Below are 17,543 nucleotides of genomic sequence, written 5' to 3' on the forward strand. Positions count from 1 at the left end.
TACTTGAGTTTATAAAAGCTTTTTATCCTACCCTAGGAAGAAAAAAAAAATCCACATTAGGTTGAATAATTACTTTTTGATGACCCCCATCTGGATTGCTATTTCCCAAAGGAAAATTTAAAAAAATATAAGACTCCCAAAAATAAAAGTCCCCACCATGACAGCAATATAGAGCTGGGCCTACGTGTTTATTTTCAAAACAGAAAACACAGATCTTATAACAGTCTGTTATTACCATAGCTGCTCCAGTTAGAAGAGAATGAGGGTGATTTGATTATTCTGAAGTATTGTGTAATATATTACCATGAAAATCTTGGGTCCCTTTATCCTCAAGTTTGTATTTGTAATGACTCTCCCTGAACTATATACATCACAGCATAGCAAAAACTGTAATACCTGGGGAAAGTAATGCAAGTAAACTTTTGTTACACCATCCCCCCCCAAAAAAGGCATATTTTAAGTGGTATTATATTCATGTTTAAGCAAAAATAGACAAAAGCATTTTGAACCTAGAGTCACCCATTTCTGAACGGCATTTTCCTAATACAAATGTTATATCTGCTACCGATACGAAGGTAGAATCAGGAACTTGGTTCATTAAACGCAGCCCCGACGGATCCTACTGAGCCATAGGACCCTCGGCACCCCCAAGGGACCTGGGGTGGCCCCCTCAGCGGGTAAAGGTCGACCGACATGCTTCACTTCCCTCAGGGAGTCGTGATGCCAAAGCCCTTCCTGTGCACCAGGCTCTGTTCCACAAGCTTTACACTGGGCACCTCATTTAATCCTCACTGCAAGCCCGGGAAGGAGGGGTTACTCTTATCCCCATTTTATAGGTGAACCTGAGATGCGATGCACATAAATGACTCACCCGACGCCCTGTTTCTAGTGAAACCGCCAGCTATTTTCTTATGGTCCTAAGATACATCCTGTGCCTTAGAGAAATTATTGTACAAAAAGGTAGGTTTGATCTATGAAATGTTTTTGTTTCCTCCCCAAATAGATCAACTTGTTAGGTGAAAGCAACTTATCCCCTACTCTCTTCTAGAAATTTCTTGTATCCTACATTTAGGTGATAGCAGGGAAATAGGATCTATATGCCACTGGAATTTAATGAATGGTTTGGGGTGTCGATTCCTAGTGACTATCTGGTCTTCTCTGGTCAGATCGGGTCATCAGAAGACGTCTAGACTAGGGACACTCGGACCCATAGCCACGGCCCAGGCCCGCAAGGCCTTCTTCCTCATCTTTACGCCTCTCCCTGCTTTTCAGCTTCTCCCACCTTCAACAACATCAACAAAAATCTTCCCAATTTTCATTTGAAAGTCCTTCCCCACCCTAGTTTAGACTTCAAATGACTGTTTCTGAAATTAAAAGCAGAAAATCACAGAACCTTTAAATGTAGAAATGTGTGAACATAGAACACTGACATGCCAAGTATAATTTTAACATTTTAAGTGTATTAGGAGCATCAAAATGTATCTGAAATGTAGGAGAAAGACTCGTAATACTGTTCATCTTATGTCTAAAATATGCTTCTTTTCTATTAATAAGTACAGCAGACGAACTGTGAGTAGAGAACTGTCACTTGCACCTCTTCTGGAAGATCCAAGGGGTTGGCGAACGTCACCTCTCTTGTTGTGTCATTTCTGGTGTTAATGCATTCAGACAGGTTTAACAGCAAGATCTCCTAGTCTGAAGTGTCATTTCTGGTAATTTAAGGAATTTGAAAAGCATGGCCATAATGTGAGCCAACTCAAAGATACACTTCAGTTCATATATCAAAGCAAAAGTACTTTTTGATTTTTCAGAGATACTGAAGAGCTTGAAAATACATGGGTGGAGCCAGACTTTCCAGCCAGTTTCTAGATGATAGCAAATGCACATTTTTCCATTTAAAAGGCCTTTCTTTGCTGAAGAAAGTCGCATTAGTACGTTGTAACCTAACACTGTTCAGCTACATGTTTATTAAACATTAACCTCCGAGACCTGTGGTGTGGCGGCTGTTATGTAGCCCTCGTGCTATTGCAGAACTTAGAGGATGAGTGTCAGTGTTGGGACACGGGGACAGAATTAAAGTTCAGCTGAGAATCAGAGTAAGACCACCCTGTTTTCAGAACTAGCAGCCCAACTTGCACGTGGAAGGGAACACTTTCATAACCAACTCGCCCCCCTTGCAGCGCACGGGCACACACGGAAGTTACTCGGGTATAGTTAGGAAGTCATTTTCTGAGACTTTGGCTAGAAACCTAGCTTTCATGGATGAAACATCTGGGGTGACATCTCCAATATTCCCCTTGAGAAAATGAAGTAACAAAATCCATTAGACACTTCAAGTTAGTAGATATTCTTTAAAGTGGCTCCAGTGTTCTTTGTCTTGGCATGTTGTGTACTCTGGCACAAAATAGCATCAGAAGAGCCATTTTGTCTTTGAAGATGATAGATTCTGCACAATTAATGCATTAATCTGTGCTCATGGGCTTTGGCCAGAGTTAAAATATTTCATCCTTACATAATGGTTTTCATATTAAATCTCTGAACAACACTATTTTTTCTGATGAACTAACATTCAGCCCCATATTCTAGATGTAAAAAATACAGTGAGAGGAGAGGTTAATTTTTAGAAATGTTTACAAGGATTTATATAGTTCTTGGTATACATGCTTAAGCTTTCTTCTAAGTGTTCTGGAAAACATGAAGTCCTCATAACCTGAGTCTAGTGTGATTAGCCCTGCTTTCCAGGTGTGAAAGTCGGAGCACAGAGTAACTTAGCATTGAGGACCTTTAATTAGTGGAAAAGATGGAAAGTGGAGTTGAGACATTCTAATTGGGTGGTACTCCGCTTATTTGAAAAGCTACGTTCAAATTACAGATCCCACCTCCTGTGCCTTTAGTCCTCCAGTCCAGACTGATGAGGTCAGAATAACTGTGCGTTTTACCAGAACAGAGGTTCAGCTGGGAGTTAATAAGGAGCCACCGGCCTCAAGTTCTTTTCCTCCGCATAATCAGAAAAGCCGCAGGACAGCTATGTAGCTCCCTAAATGATAGGGAGCCCATCGCCACTTAGAGGTTTAGCCACGGTCATGGGTGCTCCCGGAACGATAAAGATGTTCTGCTGTTGTTAATGGAACTATAACCTTTCCTGAAAGCTTTGAGGTGTCAGCTACCCCAGTCTTCACTATTGGTCCAGAAGAGAGGGGTGTGGTTTCTAATTTTTTGTTTTCTGGGAGGAGATCGAGAGGAGGACGCATTGACAGAAAGGCAGCTGACGGTGGGGACCCTGCGGATCCAGGACATCTGGGCACTATTAGCTATAGTGAGAGGCCAGCCCACGTGAGAGGTGGCAGGAAGGAAAAGAATCTTTCTCCAGATGGTGGAAGTCATGGCTGGAGGAAACACTGGCTTAATTTTTGGAAAAGATTTTCTTTAAACTCTGAAATAATTTTGGAAGCCACTCATTCTTTAAGGCCTCAGGATAAATAATTTAACTAGTATATTGCAAAGGGAAAAGAAATACCAGCTCCATCCATGAAGATGAGGCGGGTTTCATTTTATAATTTTCACTATTCCGAAAGGCTCCACTAATCCTTCCACGAGCGATAGCCTTGATATTCGCCAAGTTTTGGTGCAGTCTCTTCCTGTCATGCTGAAGCTTTAACGTGTAATTCACCTTCAGTCCATGGCACTGGAAAAAGCAGTTTAATCATCAACAGATAAGTGTTACAGGTTGTTGGGTAGGTTTTTATCCTTCCTTTTTTTGAGCAAAATCACTTGGGATGATTTATCTTTACTTATTCAAAAGCTCTAACTACCCCAAAGAGAGGATAACCACAGACATTTCCCCTAAAGTGATGCAGCAACGGCTGTCTAGCAGTTACTTAGCAGCAATTCAGTCCTGGTGATGCAAGAGTGATTTTAGGGGTGTCGCATCTATTAAAATGTCTCTAATTTAAAGTCTGAGGATGAGCTCAGCGGAGCTTTAGATTTCCTATTCTGTGATTTGGACTGATTTTTTGATGTTACAGATTAAATAATAAGGAGGAAAAAAAGTCATTTTTTTGTATCTCTGTGGTCTAGAATACTAGCAAAAGGTATAGAAAAGGTGTTTAATGGGCTCTCTGTGTAAATAATGCATTAGACCTTGCCATGGTCTTTGAAGGTGGCTTTATCAACTGAGATTGCTTAAATGATGAAATGCTAGTAATTGTTATTTTAAAGATAACCCCTTCTTGTAACATTCGAGACTCTCAAAATTCAAGTTAAAACCGGGCGAAGCTGGATTTTGAATTCTTTCAAGCCGTTTCTTTTTCACAGGCGAAAATACAAGAAACAGAAAAAGAAAACAAAACAAAAAACATTGCCACATCAGGGGAAGCCAAATGATAGACTATTATCTTGTTTGTTAACGAAAGGGTAAGGGGTAAGGGTAAGGAAGATGTAGAAGTTCAGTGAAAAAGCAAGTTCTAAAACGCATACAGAGACTTCCCTGGTGGTCCAGTGGTTAAGACTTTGCCTTGCAATGCAGGGGATGCGGGTTCGATCCCTGGTGGCGGAGCTAAGATCCCACAGGCCTTGCGGCCAAAAAAACCAAAACATAGAACAGAAGCAATATTGTAACAAATTCAATAAAGACTTTAAAAATGGCCCACATCAAGGGCTTCCCTGGTGGCGCAGTGGTTGAGGGTCCGCCTGCCGATGCAGGGGACACGGGTTCGTGCCCCGGTCCGGGAAGATCCCACATGCCGCGGAGCGGCTGGGCCCGTGAGCCATGGCCGCTGAGCCTGCGCATCCGGAGCCTGTGCTCCGCAACAGGAGAGGCCACAACAGTGAGAGGCCCGCGTACCACACACACACACACAAAAATGGTCCACATCAAAAAAATCTTAAAACACGTACAAAGTGACTCCTTTTTAAAAAACGTATATAAACTTGCTTTGGGAGTCAGTACATCCAAATATTAATTTGAGTTATCCGTCAGTGCCCTCTATTTTCTCTTTTACACTTTTTCCTGGATTTTCTGCAGCGAACCTGCATGCCTTTCTTATTAGAGAACAACAACAAATGCTGTTTTTAAAAGTAAAGAAATGTCCAGCCGCGGTGGAACCAGTCTGTAGGGGTGTGTGAGCCCCGCCCAGATCCAGTGTGTGGGGAAGTAGAGAGAGACGGGGTCGATGCTGTCTGGTGTGAGTTCCTGCAAATCTGGAGCGATCGGTATTTCAGAATATTCAGTGAGGCTTTATATCTACCCGATTCACCAGAGTCTCGTGCTTTATCTCAGTTGTTCCAAGTATGTAAATAGCTCCAGAAACTGGTCTCGTGCGCCAGGGTCTCTTGGGACCCCTGAGACCAGAAACACTAAAGCCTGGCTGTCCACATCTGCTGTCTCCAGCAGCGGCTCCCAAACCGACCAAGTGTGAGAAGGCACATTTGTCAAGCGTCTGGAGCTCTCTTTCCATTTTAATTTAGGGAAACATATAATACATGATTTTTAGATTATGTAATTTAAAATACTTGTTTTCTTAATCTTAATTTTATTTACCTTTCAGTGGTGTGAGTAGTATTTTGTGGAACATTTTAAAACAAGCCTTACTGATTAAATTTGAAAAAAAATCTCAGTGCAGAAGATTTGGCCATATTTTTTTCTCTTTTTACGACTAGAATTATTACCTCAGGAATATATATCAGAATGAATGCTTCTGAGCTGCGTTTCTCAAACTTGAATGGACACTTTGCCCACAGGGCTTTGTGCTTGCACATCTCGGGTTGCAGTAGAACTGAATTTTCTTTATAATTGTTTCTCTACTTAACTTTATAAGGAAACACATGTCCAAACTGAGGATAGCCCCATTTTAAGTTTCAACATGGTTTGGGTTTTACAGCATCCAAGATTTTCCTAACGACGCATCTCTTTTTTTCATTCCTTTTCTTTTTTGGTCTTAAAACACGCTCTTTTGGCTGGTTCAGTAAGTTGTTCCTGCCAACCAGTTGCTTTTATGATAATTGACAGCGTAGCTGATTTTTGGAACCTTGGGATCTAAAAAGGCATTTTAGCTCAGACGTGGGACCGGCAGAGCCAAGCTACTTGCAGAGTGAGAGAGGCAGCTGAGCTGGCCTCGGACCCGGGTCTGTGCCTGGGCAGTGACGGCGGACGGGCGTCTGCTCAGACCCCTTCCTGCTCCTGTCACGTCCTCTCTTGAGCTACTGGGCGCCGCTTCTGGAGGGGGCTGGTGAGAGACCTCCTGTCTGCTGAAGTGGCGTCGAGTGGTGGCCCAGAAACCCACCGCTGCTTACATACTGACGACTGGCCGAAGAGACACAAAATACTTGAACCAGATAAGCGCCGGTGAGTTTATACTTCAAAGGAAAAGAGCACATGAAAAAGAACATTCCACATTTAGCACATTTAATAGAATGAGCGGATTGTAAATTGTCTGAGTCCCCCTCAAACGACCTCCATTCTCTGAAGCCGCTGGGGCGTCTCCCCAGGTTTCAGCTCAGCATCAGGAATAGAGAACAGTCTCCCCAGATTGCCAGATGCTTATACTCCTTTGCTTTCCTACAAAAGTACGAATGTTTCAGAGTACAAGGGCCCCTGTCTGCTGTCTCCCTTCTGCTGGTGCTTCTGGGAACCGCTGCTCTGCAGGAGGTGGCTCTCGGACGCACAGAACCCCGGCGACGCGGGCAGCTCGCCAGCAGCAGCAGAAGCACGCCCTTCCAGCACCAGCTGAAGTTTTGCACCGAAACTACCCTCGGCACAGAGATGCCCCCAAAGCAGCGTTTGACCCCCCAGCAGTCAGCTTTTGCTTGTTGGTTTGAAATCTTTGACATCGAACTTCGTTACATGCTGTTTGAACATTTACTACTGATAGAGAAGCAAAGTGTGTCTTCTCTTCATTCCTTTTTATGAAGCCTTTTCTTCTGTTGCTGGGAAAGGAACCTGAATCCATACCAAATGACATTGAACTGAGTGCCCTCTCTGCCTTAGAAATAAATTACAGGATTCATCTTTGCTGCGAGGACATTGTTGACATTCGTGAAACTGATTAAGAATACCCGAACGGGGATCGGGGTCTCTGTGTTTACACTTCAAAGGTATTTTCATAGGCACCAAACTGTAAAACACATACACCCCAAGAGTAAGCAGAGTTTTATAATTTCACGGTTGGCCGTAGTGAGCTTGTTTCTTGGTGGCAGGATCCTGGTAGGCAGCCATGGGGGCTGCTGCTTGTGGCGTCTGGCTGGCCGCGGGGATGCAGAACACCCTAGTTCACACTTCACCTTAAACCAGCTCTCGTGGACCTTCCCAGGGACCTACGTGTCTTCCTTCCACCTACAGAGTCGGCAGCCACGGGCTTCCTTCCTGTTGTCTGCACTCTGTTGCCCATCCAGGTGGGGAATCGGATGCTGGTCCCCTGTGTACATGCGAGACAGCTTCGTTCATAAGCCAGAGCATCAGTTACATGGTCTTTTCTGAATTATGTTTTGTTATTTCCCTAATGTTATTTAACCTTCATGGAACTTATTCTGCTTTTGCCAAGTCTTTCCATTGGATAAATATCTCCATAACCTATTGCTTCACTTTGGCAACAGAATTGTTGCAATTTGTGGGCAAAATTGAGCAAAGGCCTAACTCGTTTTTTTTTTCTCTCTGTAAAATGTCCAATGTTGTTAGCTTTTCTTGTCCTAAACAAAGGCACTGACTTACTCTCTGTTCTGGTAGTGCCTTGTATCTGTCATTATTGAGCAGAGATTTGCAGTTAATAGCACCAAACGGAGAAAGACTTGACAGACAGCAGAGACACTGATGCTGGATAAGCCAAGACACAAAGTGCTTGGAGTTGTGCCCACATGTAGGACGTGATCTGTAAGCGAGGGTTACGAGGGTCCTGTGAATTCAAAGTTGTCATTCTTTTCCTTCTGTTTACATAAGCAATATTATAATTCCAAAATTATCAAGCAGCAGAGGTGTAGCTAACCATCCAGGCCTACCTCGTAGGGGCCGAAAGATCCAGAGGCTAGCAGGGCTCCGGAGGGGGACCAACTACGCAGGAATCCAGTTATTTTTCCAAAGATCCCTAAAACGAAAGGAGACCAAAGGGACTAACGTTTATTGTTCCATTTGGGGCCAGACACACTTCATCTCACTCACTTTTCGTGACAACCTTGCCGTTTATTCACTACGCGCTTTTGTTGTGTTTGCTTGTCTTCTTTTTCGGCAGGGTAGGTAGGGTGGCCCTGAGTGAAAGGCTGTGCAAAGAGCTCAAGGTGACCGTTACTATCTCCCGGTCTACACTGCCTGGCCTGACTCAGGATGTGTTAACAGCTTTCCCCGACTCTTTTCATCCATCGAGGGCATCAAGGTTTAGCTGCCCTGTCGACACGGTCACGTCCCTGGGAAATGTCGCCCTGCTGGGACTATATCATGATCGTGTTCCTGATCTCCCCCCCAGGTCTCTCCGAGTTCCGCGACTCTCTGGGAGCCCAGGGCTGGAGATGAGGCTGCACCGCGGCAAACTAGCTTTGAGCACTGCCAGGGAGTTAGGGGAGGAGAACAAAGGGAGGGAACTGAGGGCAGGAAAAGCCAGCTTTCCAGAGGCCGTGGAGCCCAGAGACGCTGTGAGCAAACTCCCTGTCCCCATGCTTCCTGTGTGGGGTGCAGGGCTTCGTTCTGTAGGTTCTCAATGGTGTTTGTCGCTGCTGGTGGTGGTGCTGGTGGCGGAGGTTTAACCGCTGTATTTCTGGCGTCTCTAAGGCTGCTGGGAGCTCCAGCCCCACTCTGTGTTCTAACCTCCCGTGCCATGCCGCTGCCCCCCTTTACCCTCTGGAATCTTTCCCTCCAGCATGTCTATTTTTGTGTTCCTGATACCTTGCTCTTTTGGCCAGAGGAGCTCCCCCAGAGAGGGTTAATCCGAATCAAGAACCCATTTCGTCTTCCTTTATAAGGTGTGATTTTGATAGACAGTCGTGCTCCGAGTGAAGCAGCAAGCCTGGCTCTCATGTCCTGCGGGATGAGGGGTCCGTGTGGAGCTCACAGACCAGTGCCTGCTTATTCCAGTCCGCCAGGAGTCCTGCGTTGCTGTCAGCACTGGGTCTGTTATTCATCGGCTAACTCGCCAGAGGGGACTACCTGCCAGTCCTGTTTCTGAGATGAAGGTTTGATTTCCATGAGATCATAGACTGCCGAGCCACAGGCACCCTGAAGATCACCTAGGAGCTCCTTTATTTTATAGTTCAGGAGACTGTACCCCAGACCTCATGCAGCATCACAATCTGCCCAAAGGCACACGGCCGGCGAGTAGTGGGGTGAGACCAGAACCTGCCCCGGAACGGTCAGCACTCTCTCCCTGTGCCATCGCCCTCCTCACCAAAATGCCCAATCAGTGTCTCAGAACAAACTGACCGCAGATGTTTGTATGTTTATGAGAGCCACTTTTTATTCTGTATTACCTGTTCTCATCTTATTCCTGCTTCTTTGCAAAGAGATTTTTTTTCACACCTTCTTCGTAAAAAAAAAAAAAAAGTGTAATCAATTTTCAACATGTTTCCTGACGAACTTTCATTCCTCGTAATTAATGATGAAAGGCCTGAGATTCAAAAAGATAGCAGAAAAGAAAAGTAATCAAATGTTTGCTTTTCTTTACAGACACTCTGGAAAATAGATCCAGTAAGGGTGACAGGTGAGCGGTATGTTTTTATTTGCCATTTGTGCTTTTCAGTGGTGGTCTTCTCTACGTGCGCTGCAGTGAGTTTGATCATTTTCTTTCTGTTCTGCTTAAATGTAGTGCAGCTAATAGAAAGGGACCAAGCAAGGACGACACGTACTGGAAGGAGATCAATGCAGCCATGGCCTTAACAAATCTCGCACAGGGAAAAGACAAGCTGCAGGGGACCACCAGCTGCATTATCCAGAAGTCGTCCCACATTGCAGAAGTGAAGACGGTCAAAGTGCCCCTGGTTCAGCAGTTTTAAGAGTTTGTCACCTTTCAGATCGATGGCTGTTCTTCACATCAGTGTTTTTTCATAAACCCTCATCCTAGGGGCTGGAGCAGCAGTGAAGATGACTCCTTTTCAAGCCTCTTCCTATTTTTAATCGTCCTAAATATATCATTTAGTTGCTTCTATAAAAGACGTATAAATTATAAGACCTCACTTTAATCAGAAATATTAACTTATTTTATGTTACTCCAAGTATGCATAAAATGTCTGCATTGCTATTACAGTAAGTGCCTTGCTTTCCCGAAAATAAGCTGCAACGTGGGCATAGTAGAGCAGCTGTGCCTCAAAATGACAACACCACAATGCTCATGAGACTGTGAGTGCCATTCCAGATGGACCTACCCACGCCAGGACTCAAACCATAATTGCTGAAAGCCCTTGAAATGTATTCACTAATTCACATGTTAAAACTTGGAAATCTGTTCAGCCCAAATGAAATGTTCCTTTAAAAAAAAAAAATTCTGAAGTATTTAAAATTGTTCAGTGTGCTTTGCCGAGGGACAGTGAGAATTTTATGCACGTATCTTGCCTGCATATCTGGTTGGTTACAAACTTCCAAAATAAAAGGTTCAGGGATCACATAATGTGTACATTCAAGAAAAATGGCAATGAACGTGATCAGAAAAGAAGTTTTTAAGCACTGCTGGAAAACACCACAATGCTCTTCAGAATTGATTTGGATTTTCTTTTTCTCAAGTTTTGCCGAAGTTTTCAAAAAGTTTATTATCTAAATAACTCGAAATGTTCCCGTATAAAACTAAAACTATAGTTTAGGTTTAAAAACATAATCCTGTTTGCATTAGAGTTCAGTGTTTTTTGTAATGGAAACTGTTTTTCATATGGAATAGCTAAAAACCTCTTATTTGGTCCATTTCAAATTACAGTTGCTGATGGACAACTTATATTGCATTGAGAACAAGGTAATAAAAGAAATGTATCTCGATGTGAATATACATACACACACAAAATTGATTTTTAAATTTAAAACATATGGGAAACAAAACATTGAACAGTCTCTGACTTTTGCCAAATAGGACATTAAGGTGAAATCATGTATTAAAAGAAAGAACATTTTGTTTCTAAATTAGACTATCGTGGAGTGAGAATAATCAACATCAAGAAAGATCTTTTTCAATCAAACGTTAATATTCTAATCAGCTTGGGGAGGCTTGAAATTTGAATAAACAGTAGGGATGCCAGATATAACAGAATATTTGTGCTCAGAGAAGTAAAAAGGATTTGTCTCTTTTATGGCGGGATGTTTTTTCTGAGTATGTAACCTATTTTATAAATTTTTTTTGAAACTGGACAGCGTTTTTGTGAGTGTGAATGACAGCCAACAGTGCAGCCACGTGGTGACATTTTCCTTTATTTTGCAAAATGCTTTTAAAGCCAGAGGCTGCTCTAGTTGATATATGGACAGTATCAGTCTTGATATACATTGTAGGACACTTTTTCATGTAACATAACATTTGGGGATTGGGTTTATTTAGTGTAATGAAAATAATTTGATATTAAGATATTTTGTACATATATATATTTTTACTTTGTTTTCTAAATTGCTGTTTGCAGTAAGAGTAAGTGCAAAGCAAGATATGTAAGTTATGACTGTATGATCAGATGAAGTATGAGTTCTTCTGGTTTACAAGATCCTTAAATAGTTACAGATCCATGATAAAACTTTGGAATCTTTATAAAACAATTTTTCGAAAATGTGATCATGTCAGTGAAAACTAAGGACAAGTACTTCACTCTTTTTCATACTATTATAAGTTATTCTGGTATTAAATATTTTAATAAAATTGTTTTTGTTTTTACATATTTCAGTTAGATGAATGGATGCTGGTTGTTTTTTAATTTGAATTAGTCATAATTCATTTTTACCATCTTTTCAAAAAGAATCAACAGATTTGTTCTATGTTATAAGCCATGGATGACAAGCCAGTATAGGACAGCTCTTCACATGATTTTCTTTAAATACCAAAGCTTGGAGTCTGGCCTATAAACACATCAAGGCGATTTGACAATTAGCACATCCTGGCATAATAGCTCCAATTGCAATTACTTTTACTTTACTTTTTCTTTTGCTGCTTTCACATTTTCTGGAAATCAAAGTCCCCCCGACCTTTAAAAGCATCTTCAACAACGCTGAGTCAGCTGCTGAGACTCTAACTCATAATTTATGTTGTAGAGAAATAGAATTACCTCTATTCTTTGTTTTGCCATATGTAATCATTTTAATAAATTTAATAACTGCCAGGAGTTCTTGACAGATTTAAAATAAAAGTTAATTTCTAGACCTCAATGATCATATGAATTTTGTTTTCCTTTGAGAGCTGACCCGGTGGAGAGGGCAGTAGAACACAGGGTCCATTATAGGCCATAATTCTCCTTAGGTTGGTCAGGGATATGATATCGGGGCACTGCATTTGTATTAGGGTTGAATTTCATCACCTTAGACCACCAACCCACCCTGTAAGAGCCGAGGAAAAGTAGGATGCTAACGGTTAAAATACATAACTTTAGAATGAAGATTTTCATTAAAAACCTTCCAGTAGCTAATACAATACGCATTATTACTGGGTGCTGTGCACTGGAGAGAACCTTGGCTTTGAGGCTAAGCAGAGGTACGTTTGCATCCCAGCTCTGCCACTCACTACTGTAGGGTCCAGACTCAGTCACTCTCAGCTTCAGTTTCTTCACCTGCAAAGTGAGAGTAATGAGTTATACCCTGTAGACTTTGCTGCAGGGTTCAGAGGTAATGTACAATATATAAAGTGCCCACCACAGTGCTTGGCATTTAATAGGTGCCCAATAAATGGAAGGTATTATCACATAATTTTAATTCCCTTATATAGGGTTTATGTGCAAGAAAGTAGAAATATAAATGGAATATGAGATGTGGGTAGTTTAATAAAGAGCCTTGAGAAAGGAAAGCTGTCTGATGTGAAAGACTGCAGTGCAACGGTAAAAGTTGGTATCAGAATTAGAACTTCAAGAAAGATCACTTCATTGTCATTAGTCTGAAACTCCTGGAGAAAAGCTTAAAGTAGAACAAAGGTAGGGAAGAACAGACGTGCCCGTGGAAGACGCAGCATGTGCGACGCCTTCGTTCCGAACAGCGAGAACTGCTTTCCCCTCTTTCTGTCCTGCTTGATCCTGTTCAGGATGACTAAGAACTCAAGCTGCTGTCTGTACTCTGCCTGCTCCAAGTGGCAATGTTTAGCAAACAGTGGCAACGGCCGTGGTCTGCTTTTAAACTCGTCCAGCTCGAAGGCATCACATCGTGCAAATAAACACAGAAAATAAGAGCAAGCGCGCAGACTCTTGCGTCTGGGGCCGCTTAGGTTGGCCACGCCTTGGGAGGCAGTGCGGGGTGGCGGTAGAGCTTGGGCCCGCGCAGCCTGGCTGGGCCTCTTCACTTCTGAGTGACTTTGGGGAGTAAGCATAAGGCTTCTGTACCCAGTGTTTGCATCTATAAAATTTGATCTATGAAATTTACCTACTCCAAAGGTCTGTTATGAGGATGAAGTAAGACAGTGGATAGAAAAGTGCTTTGCCAACTGCATGGTACTGTACAACTGTTAACGATTATTAATGAGTTCCAGATGACTCGGAAAGGCCTAATATCCCACAATTTTTGGCAGAATAAATTGTGGTTGCCGTGACGCATAGAGGACCCCTAGATTTTGAAGACTTGTTATGTGCCCCCACCTTTGGGCCTTCTTGAGTACAGAGTCTTTTGGTCCTGCGCTTCTTCATAACAGTTATGATCAGAATTAGGTCATTGATTGTCACACTGCAGGGACAGAGTCCTGACTTCACCGCTTCCTAGCTTTGAGACCCATCCTAGAGACGAACTAAAAATTTGGTTTGGTTGATGTGTGCATTGGCCATAATGAACTTTTTTTTAAGGTGAGAAAAACAGATTTCTGAGTTTGGAAAAACAAGCTGATGTTTGTTACATCTTTACACAGATGACTCCATGGAAATTCATCCCATGTAAAGATTGTCTCAGTAAGTCTTCTGAAACAAATCTCAGCCCAAGTTTCCAGTTTCTGGAAACCTGATCTGCAGTGAGCCTGATTCATGACTTCTAAAGAAAACTTTTTAATTCATGTTTTAAAACATTATAAACGTAGCTTGTGCTAGTTGTAGAGACACTGAAGCAGTACAGAGGGACACAGATAAAAAGCCCCATGCCCTATCTCTCCACGATCCCAATCCCACGTCCCAAAGATAACCATGGTTCACAACGTCTTGTGTATGCTTCCAGAAACTCTATGTACATACAACCTTGTGCTTTTTCATCTTGTACTTGGTACTATATTCCTCCTACTTTGCAACATTTTTTACACTCCATCCTATGTGTGTATACATATACAGTATGTATACATATATACTATACGTAGCTTTCCTTATTTTAAATGAATGCATAGGATTTTGGTTCAGGTTATTAAATGTATCCAACAAATACCCCTATAGACTTAAGAGTTATTTCCAATTTTTAGTTATTACAAACTAGTGCTATTCAAAGTGCTGTTTCACATCGAGATAAGGAGCTTTCGTCCAAATACAAATCAATATACTGTTTTCTTAATCAAGAAATTCTTTCTATGAGAAAAGGTTGTCACCTGAACTCACAGTGCTCCTAGAAGTGTAGCTGAATTACATCCCGGCCCCTGATCTCCCAGCAGACCAACAACAAGCCATCTGTAGATTATCACTGCTGTGCAGACCGTGTTTCAGTAGCACTGTTGTAAATACTGATGCAGTGAACCTTCTTGTGTGTGTATGTCTTCAGCCACTTACATGTCTGTGGAAGTAATGTGTCGAGTGATAGGTACGTTAAACATTTTGATGGATGTTGACAAATTACCATTTTAAAGTTTTACCATTTTACACTTCTAACAGTAGGGTGTGAGTGTCTGTTTTCTTCCAATTGGTCAAAACACTGAATATTACTAAACTTTTCAATACTTGACAATGTGGTAAATAAAAAATGATATCTCAGCGTTGTCTTAAATTATACTTTTTAAAGATGAGTGATACTGTGCATAAGCTTATTGGCCTTTGGTATTTCTATTCAGTGAACTGCCTGTTTATATCTGTCTGTCTGGTTTCCCTCCCTCCCTTCCTTCCTTCCTTCCTCCCTCCGTCCGTCCGTCCCTCCCTCCCTTCCTTCCTTCCTTTCTTCCATTTGTTAGTGATTTGTATGGGCTCTTTGCAAATCTAAAACTTCTAAATCTAAAATACCTTATCTATAATACAGGTTGCAAATATTTTCCCAGTTTTTAGTATATTTTTTACTTCCCTTATAATATTTTTAAAATTCAGAACTTAAACATCACATGTGCATATACACAGGATGTATAAGAGGTACTACATGTATTCGGTCATCACAGAAGCAGTGTAGCTCTAGAGCCAGAATGCTGAGGTTCAAATTCTATCTCTTCTGCTTACTAGCCCTACAATCTTAGACAAGACACTTAACCTCAGTTTCCTCATCTTTAATATGAATCATAATAATACTTACTTCCTAGTGCTGTGAGATTAAATTAGTTATTATATACAAGAGCACTTACAACAATAGTACCTGGTACATAGTTAGTGCCTAGATTGTAAAAAGATTCACCCAATTTTCTATTAGATTTTTGGTTCACTTTTTTCTTTTTTTTTATTAGTTATCTAGTTTATACATATTAGTGTATACGTGTCAATCCCAATCTCCCAATTCATCCCACCACCACCACCACCCGCCCCGCTTTCCCCCACCGGTGTCCATACGTTTGTTCTCTACATCTGTGTCTCTATTTCTGCCTTGCAAACTGGTTCGCCTGTACCATTTTTCTAGGTTCCACATATATTCGTTAATATGCGATATTTGCTTTTCTCTTTCTGACTTAATTCACTCTGTATGACAGTCTCTAGGTCCATCCACATCTCTACAAATGACTGAATTTCATTCCTTTCTATGGCTGAGTAATATTGCATTGTATATATGTGCCACATCTTCTTTAACCATTTATCTGTCGATGAGCATTTACGTTCCTTCCATGACCTGGCTATTGTAAATAGAGCTGCAATGAACATTGTGGTACATGACTCTTTTTGAATTATGGTTTTCTCAGGGTATATGCCCAGTAGTGGGATTGCTGGGTCATATGGTAGCTCTATTTGTAGTTTTTTGAGGAACCTCCATACTGTTCTCCATAGTGGCTGTACCAGTTCACATTCCCACCAGCAGTGCAGGAGAGTTCCCTTTTCTCCACACCCTCTCCAGCATTTATCGTTTCTAGATTTTTTGATGACGGCCATTCTGACTGGTGTGAGGTGATACCTCATGTAGTTATGATTTGCATTTCTCTAATGATTAGTGATGTTGAGCATCCTTTCATGTGTTTGTTGGCAGTCTGTATATCTTCTTTGGAGAAATGTCTATTTAGGTCTTCTGCCCATTTGTGGATTGGGTTGTTTGTTTTTTTGATATTGAGCTGCATGAGCTGCTTGTAAATTTTGGAGATTAATCCTTTGTCGGTTGCTTCATTTGCAAATATTTTCTCCCATTCTGAGGGTTGTCTTTTCATCTTGTTTGTGGTTTCCTTTGCTATGCAAAAGCTTTGCAGTTTCATGAGGTCCCATTTGTTTATTTTTGTTTGTATTTCCATTTCTCCAGGAGGTGGGTCAAAAAGGATCTTGCTGTGATTTATGTCATAGAGTGTCCTGCCTATGTTTTCCTCTCAGAGTTTGATAGTTTCTGGCCTTACATTTAGGTCTTTAATCCATTTTGAGTTTGTTTTTGTGTATGGTGTTAGGGAGTGTTCTAATTTCATTCTTTTACATGTAGCTGTCCAGTTTTCCCAGCACCACTTATTGAAGAGGCTGTCTTTTCTCCACTGTATATTCTTGCCTACTTTATCAAAAATAAGGGGACCATATGTGCATGGGTTTCTCTCTGGGCTTTCTATCCTGTTCCATTGATCTATATTTCTGTTTTTGTGCCCATACTATATTCTCTTGATAACTGTAGCTTCGTAGTATAGTCTGAAGTCTGGGAGCCTGATTCCTCCAGCTCCGTTTTTCTTTCTCAAGATTGCTTTGGCTATTTGGTGTCTTTTGTGTTTCCATACAAATTGTGAAATCTTTTTTATTGTAGTTCTGTGAAAAATGCCCTTGGTAGTTTGATAGGGATTGCATTGAATCTGTAGATTGCTTCAGGTAGTATAGTCATTTTCACAATGTTTATTCTTCCAGTCCAAGAACATGGTGTATCTCTCCCTCTGTTTGTATCAGCTTTAATTTCTTTCATCAGTGTCTTATAGTTTTCTGCATACAGGTCTTTTGTCTCCTTAGGTAAGTTTATTCCTAGGTATTTTATTCTTTTTGTTGCAATGGTAAATGGGAGTGTTTCCTTAATTTCTCTTTCAGAGTTTTCATTATTAATGTATAGGAATGCAAAAGATTTCTGTGCATTAATTTTGTATCTTGCTACTTTACCAAATTCATTGATTAGCTCTAGTAGTCTTCTGGTAGCACCTTTGGAATTC

General features: G+C 41.4%; 1 protein-coding gene across 8 annotated transcripts in view; it reads left to right on the top strand.

Annotated features, from left to right (window-relative positions):
• The window catches only part of MKX (mohawk homeobox), a 105,325-nt gene that overhangs the window by 54,438 nt on the left and 33,344 nt on the right, over positions 1 to 17,543 (top strand). For 5 of the 8 annotated variants that reach the window (XM_079915255.1, XM_079915256.1, XM_079915257.1 and 2 more), the window contains exons 6-7: positions 9,644 to 9,677; positions 9,783 to 13,340. The exons of 2 other annotated variants lie outside the window; for them this stretch is intronic. In XM_079915255.1, the coding sequence (XP_079771381.1) occupies positions 9,644 to 9,677; positions 9,783 to 9,969 (221 nt within the window). In that variant the 3' untranslated portion in view covers positions 9,970 to 13,340. Of the gene's footprint in view, positions 1 to 9,643; positions 9,678 to 9,782; positions 13,341 to 17,543 lie in introns of those variants that run through there. One more of the 8 variants, XM_079915258.1, reaches the window with a different exon arrangement.

The sequence above is a fragment of the Stenella coeruleoalba genome (assembly GCF_951394435.1).
Source record: "Stenella coeruleoalba genome assembly, chromosome: 2".
NCBI lineage: Eukaryota > Metazoa > Chordata > Mammalia > Artiodactyla > Delphinidae > Stenella > Stenella coeruleoalba.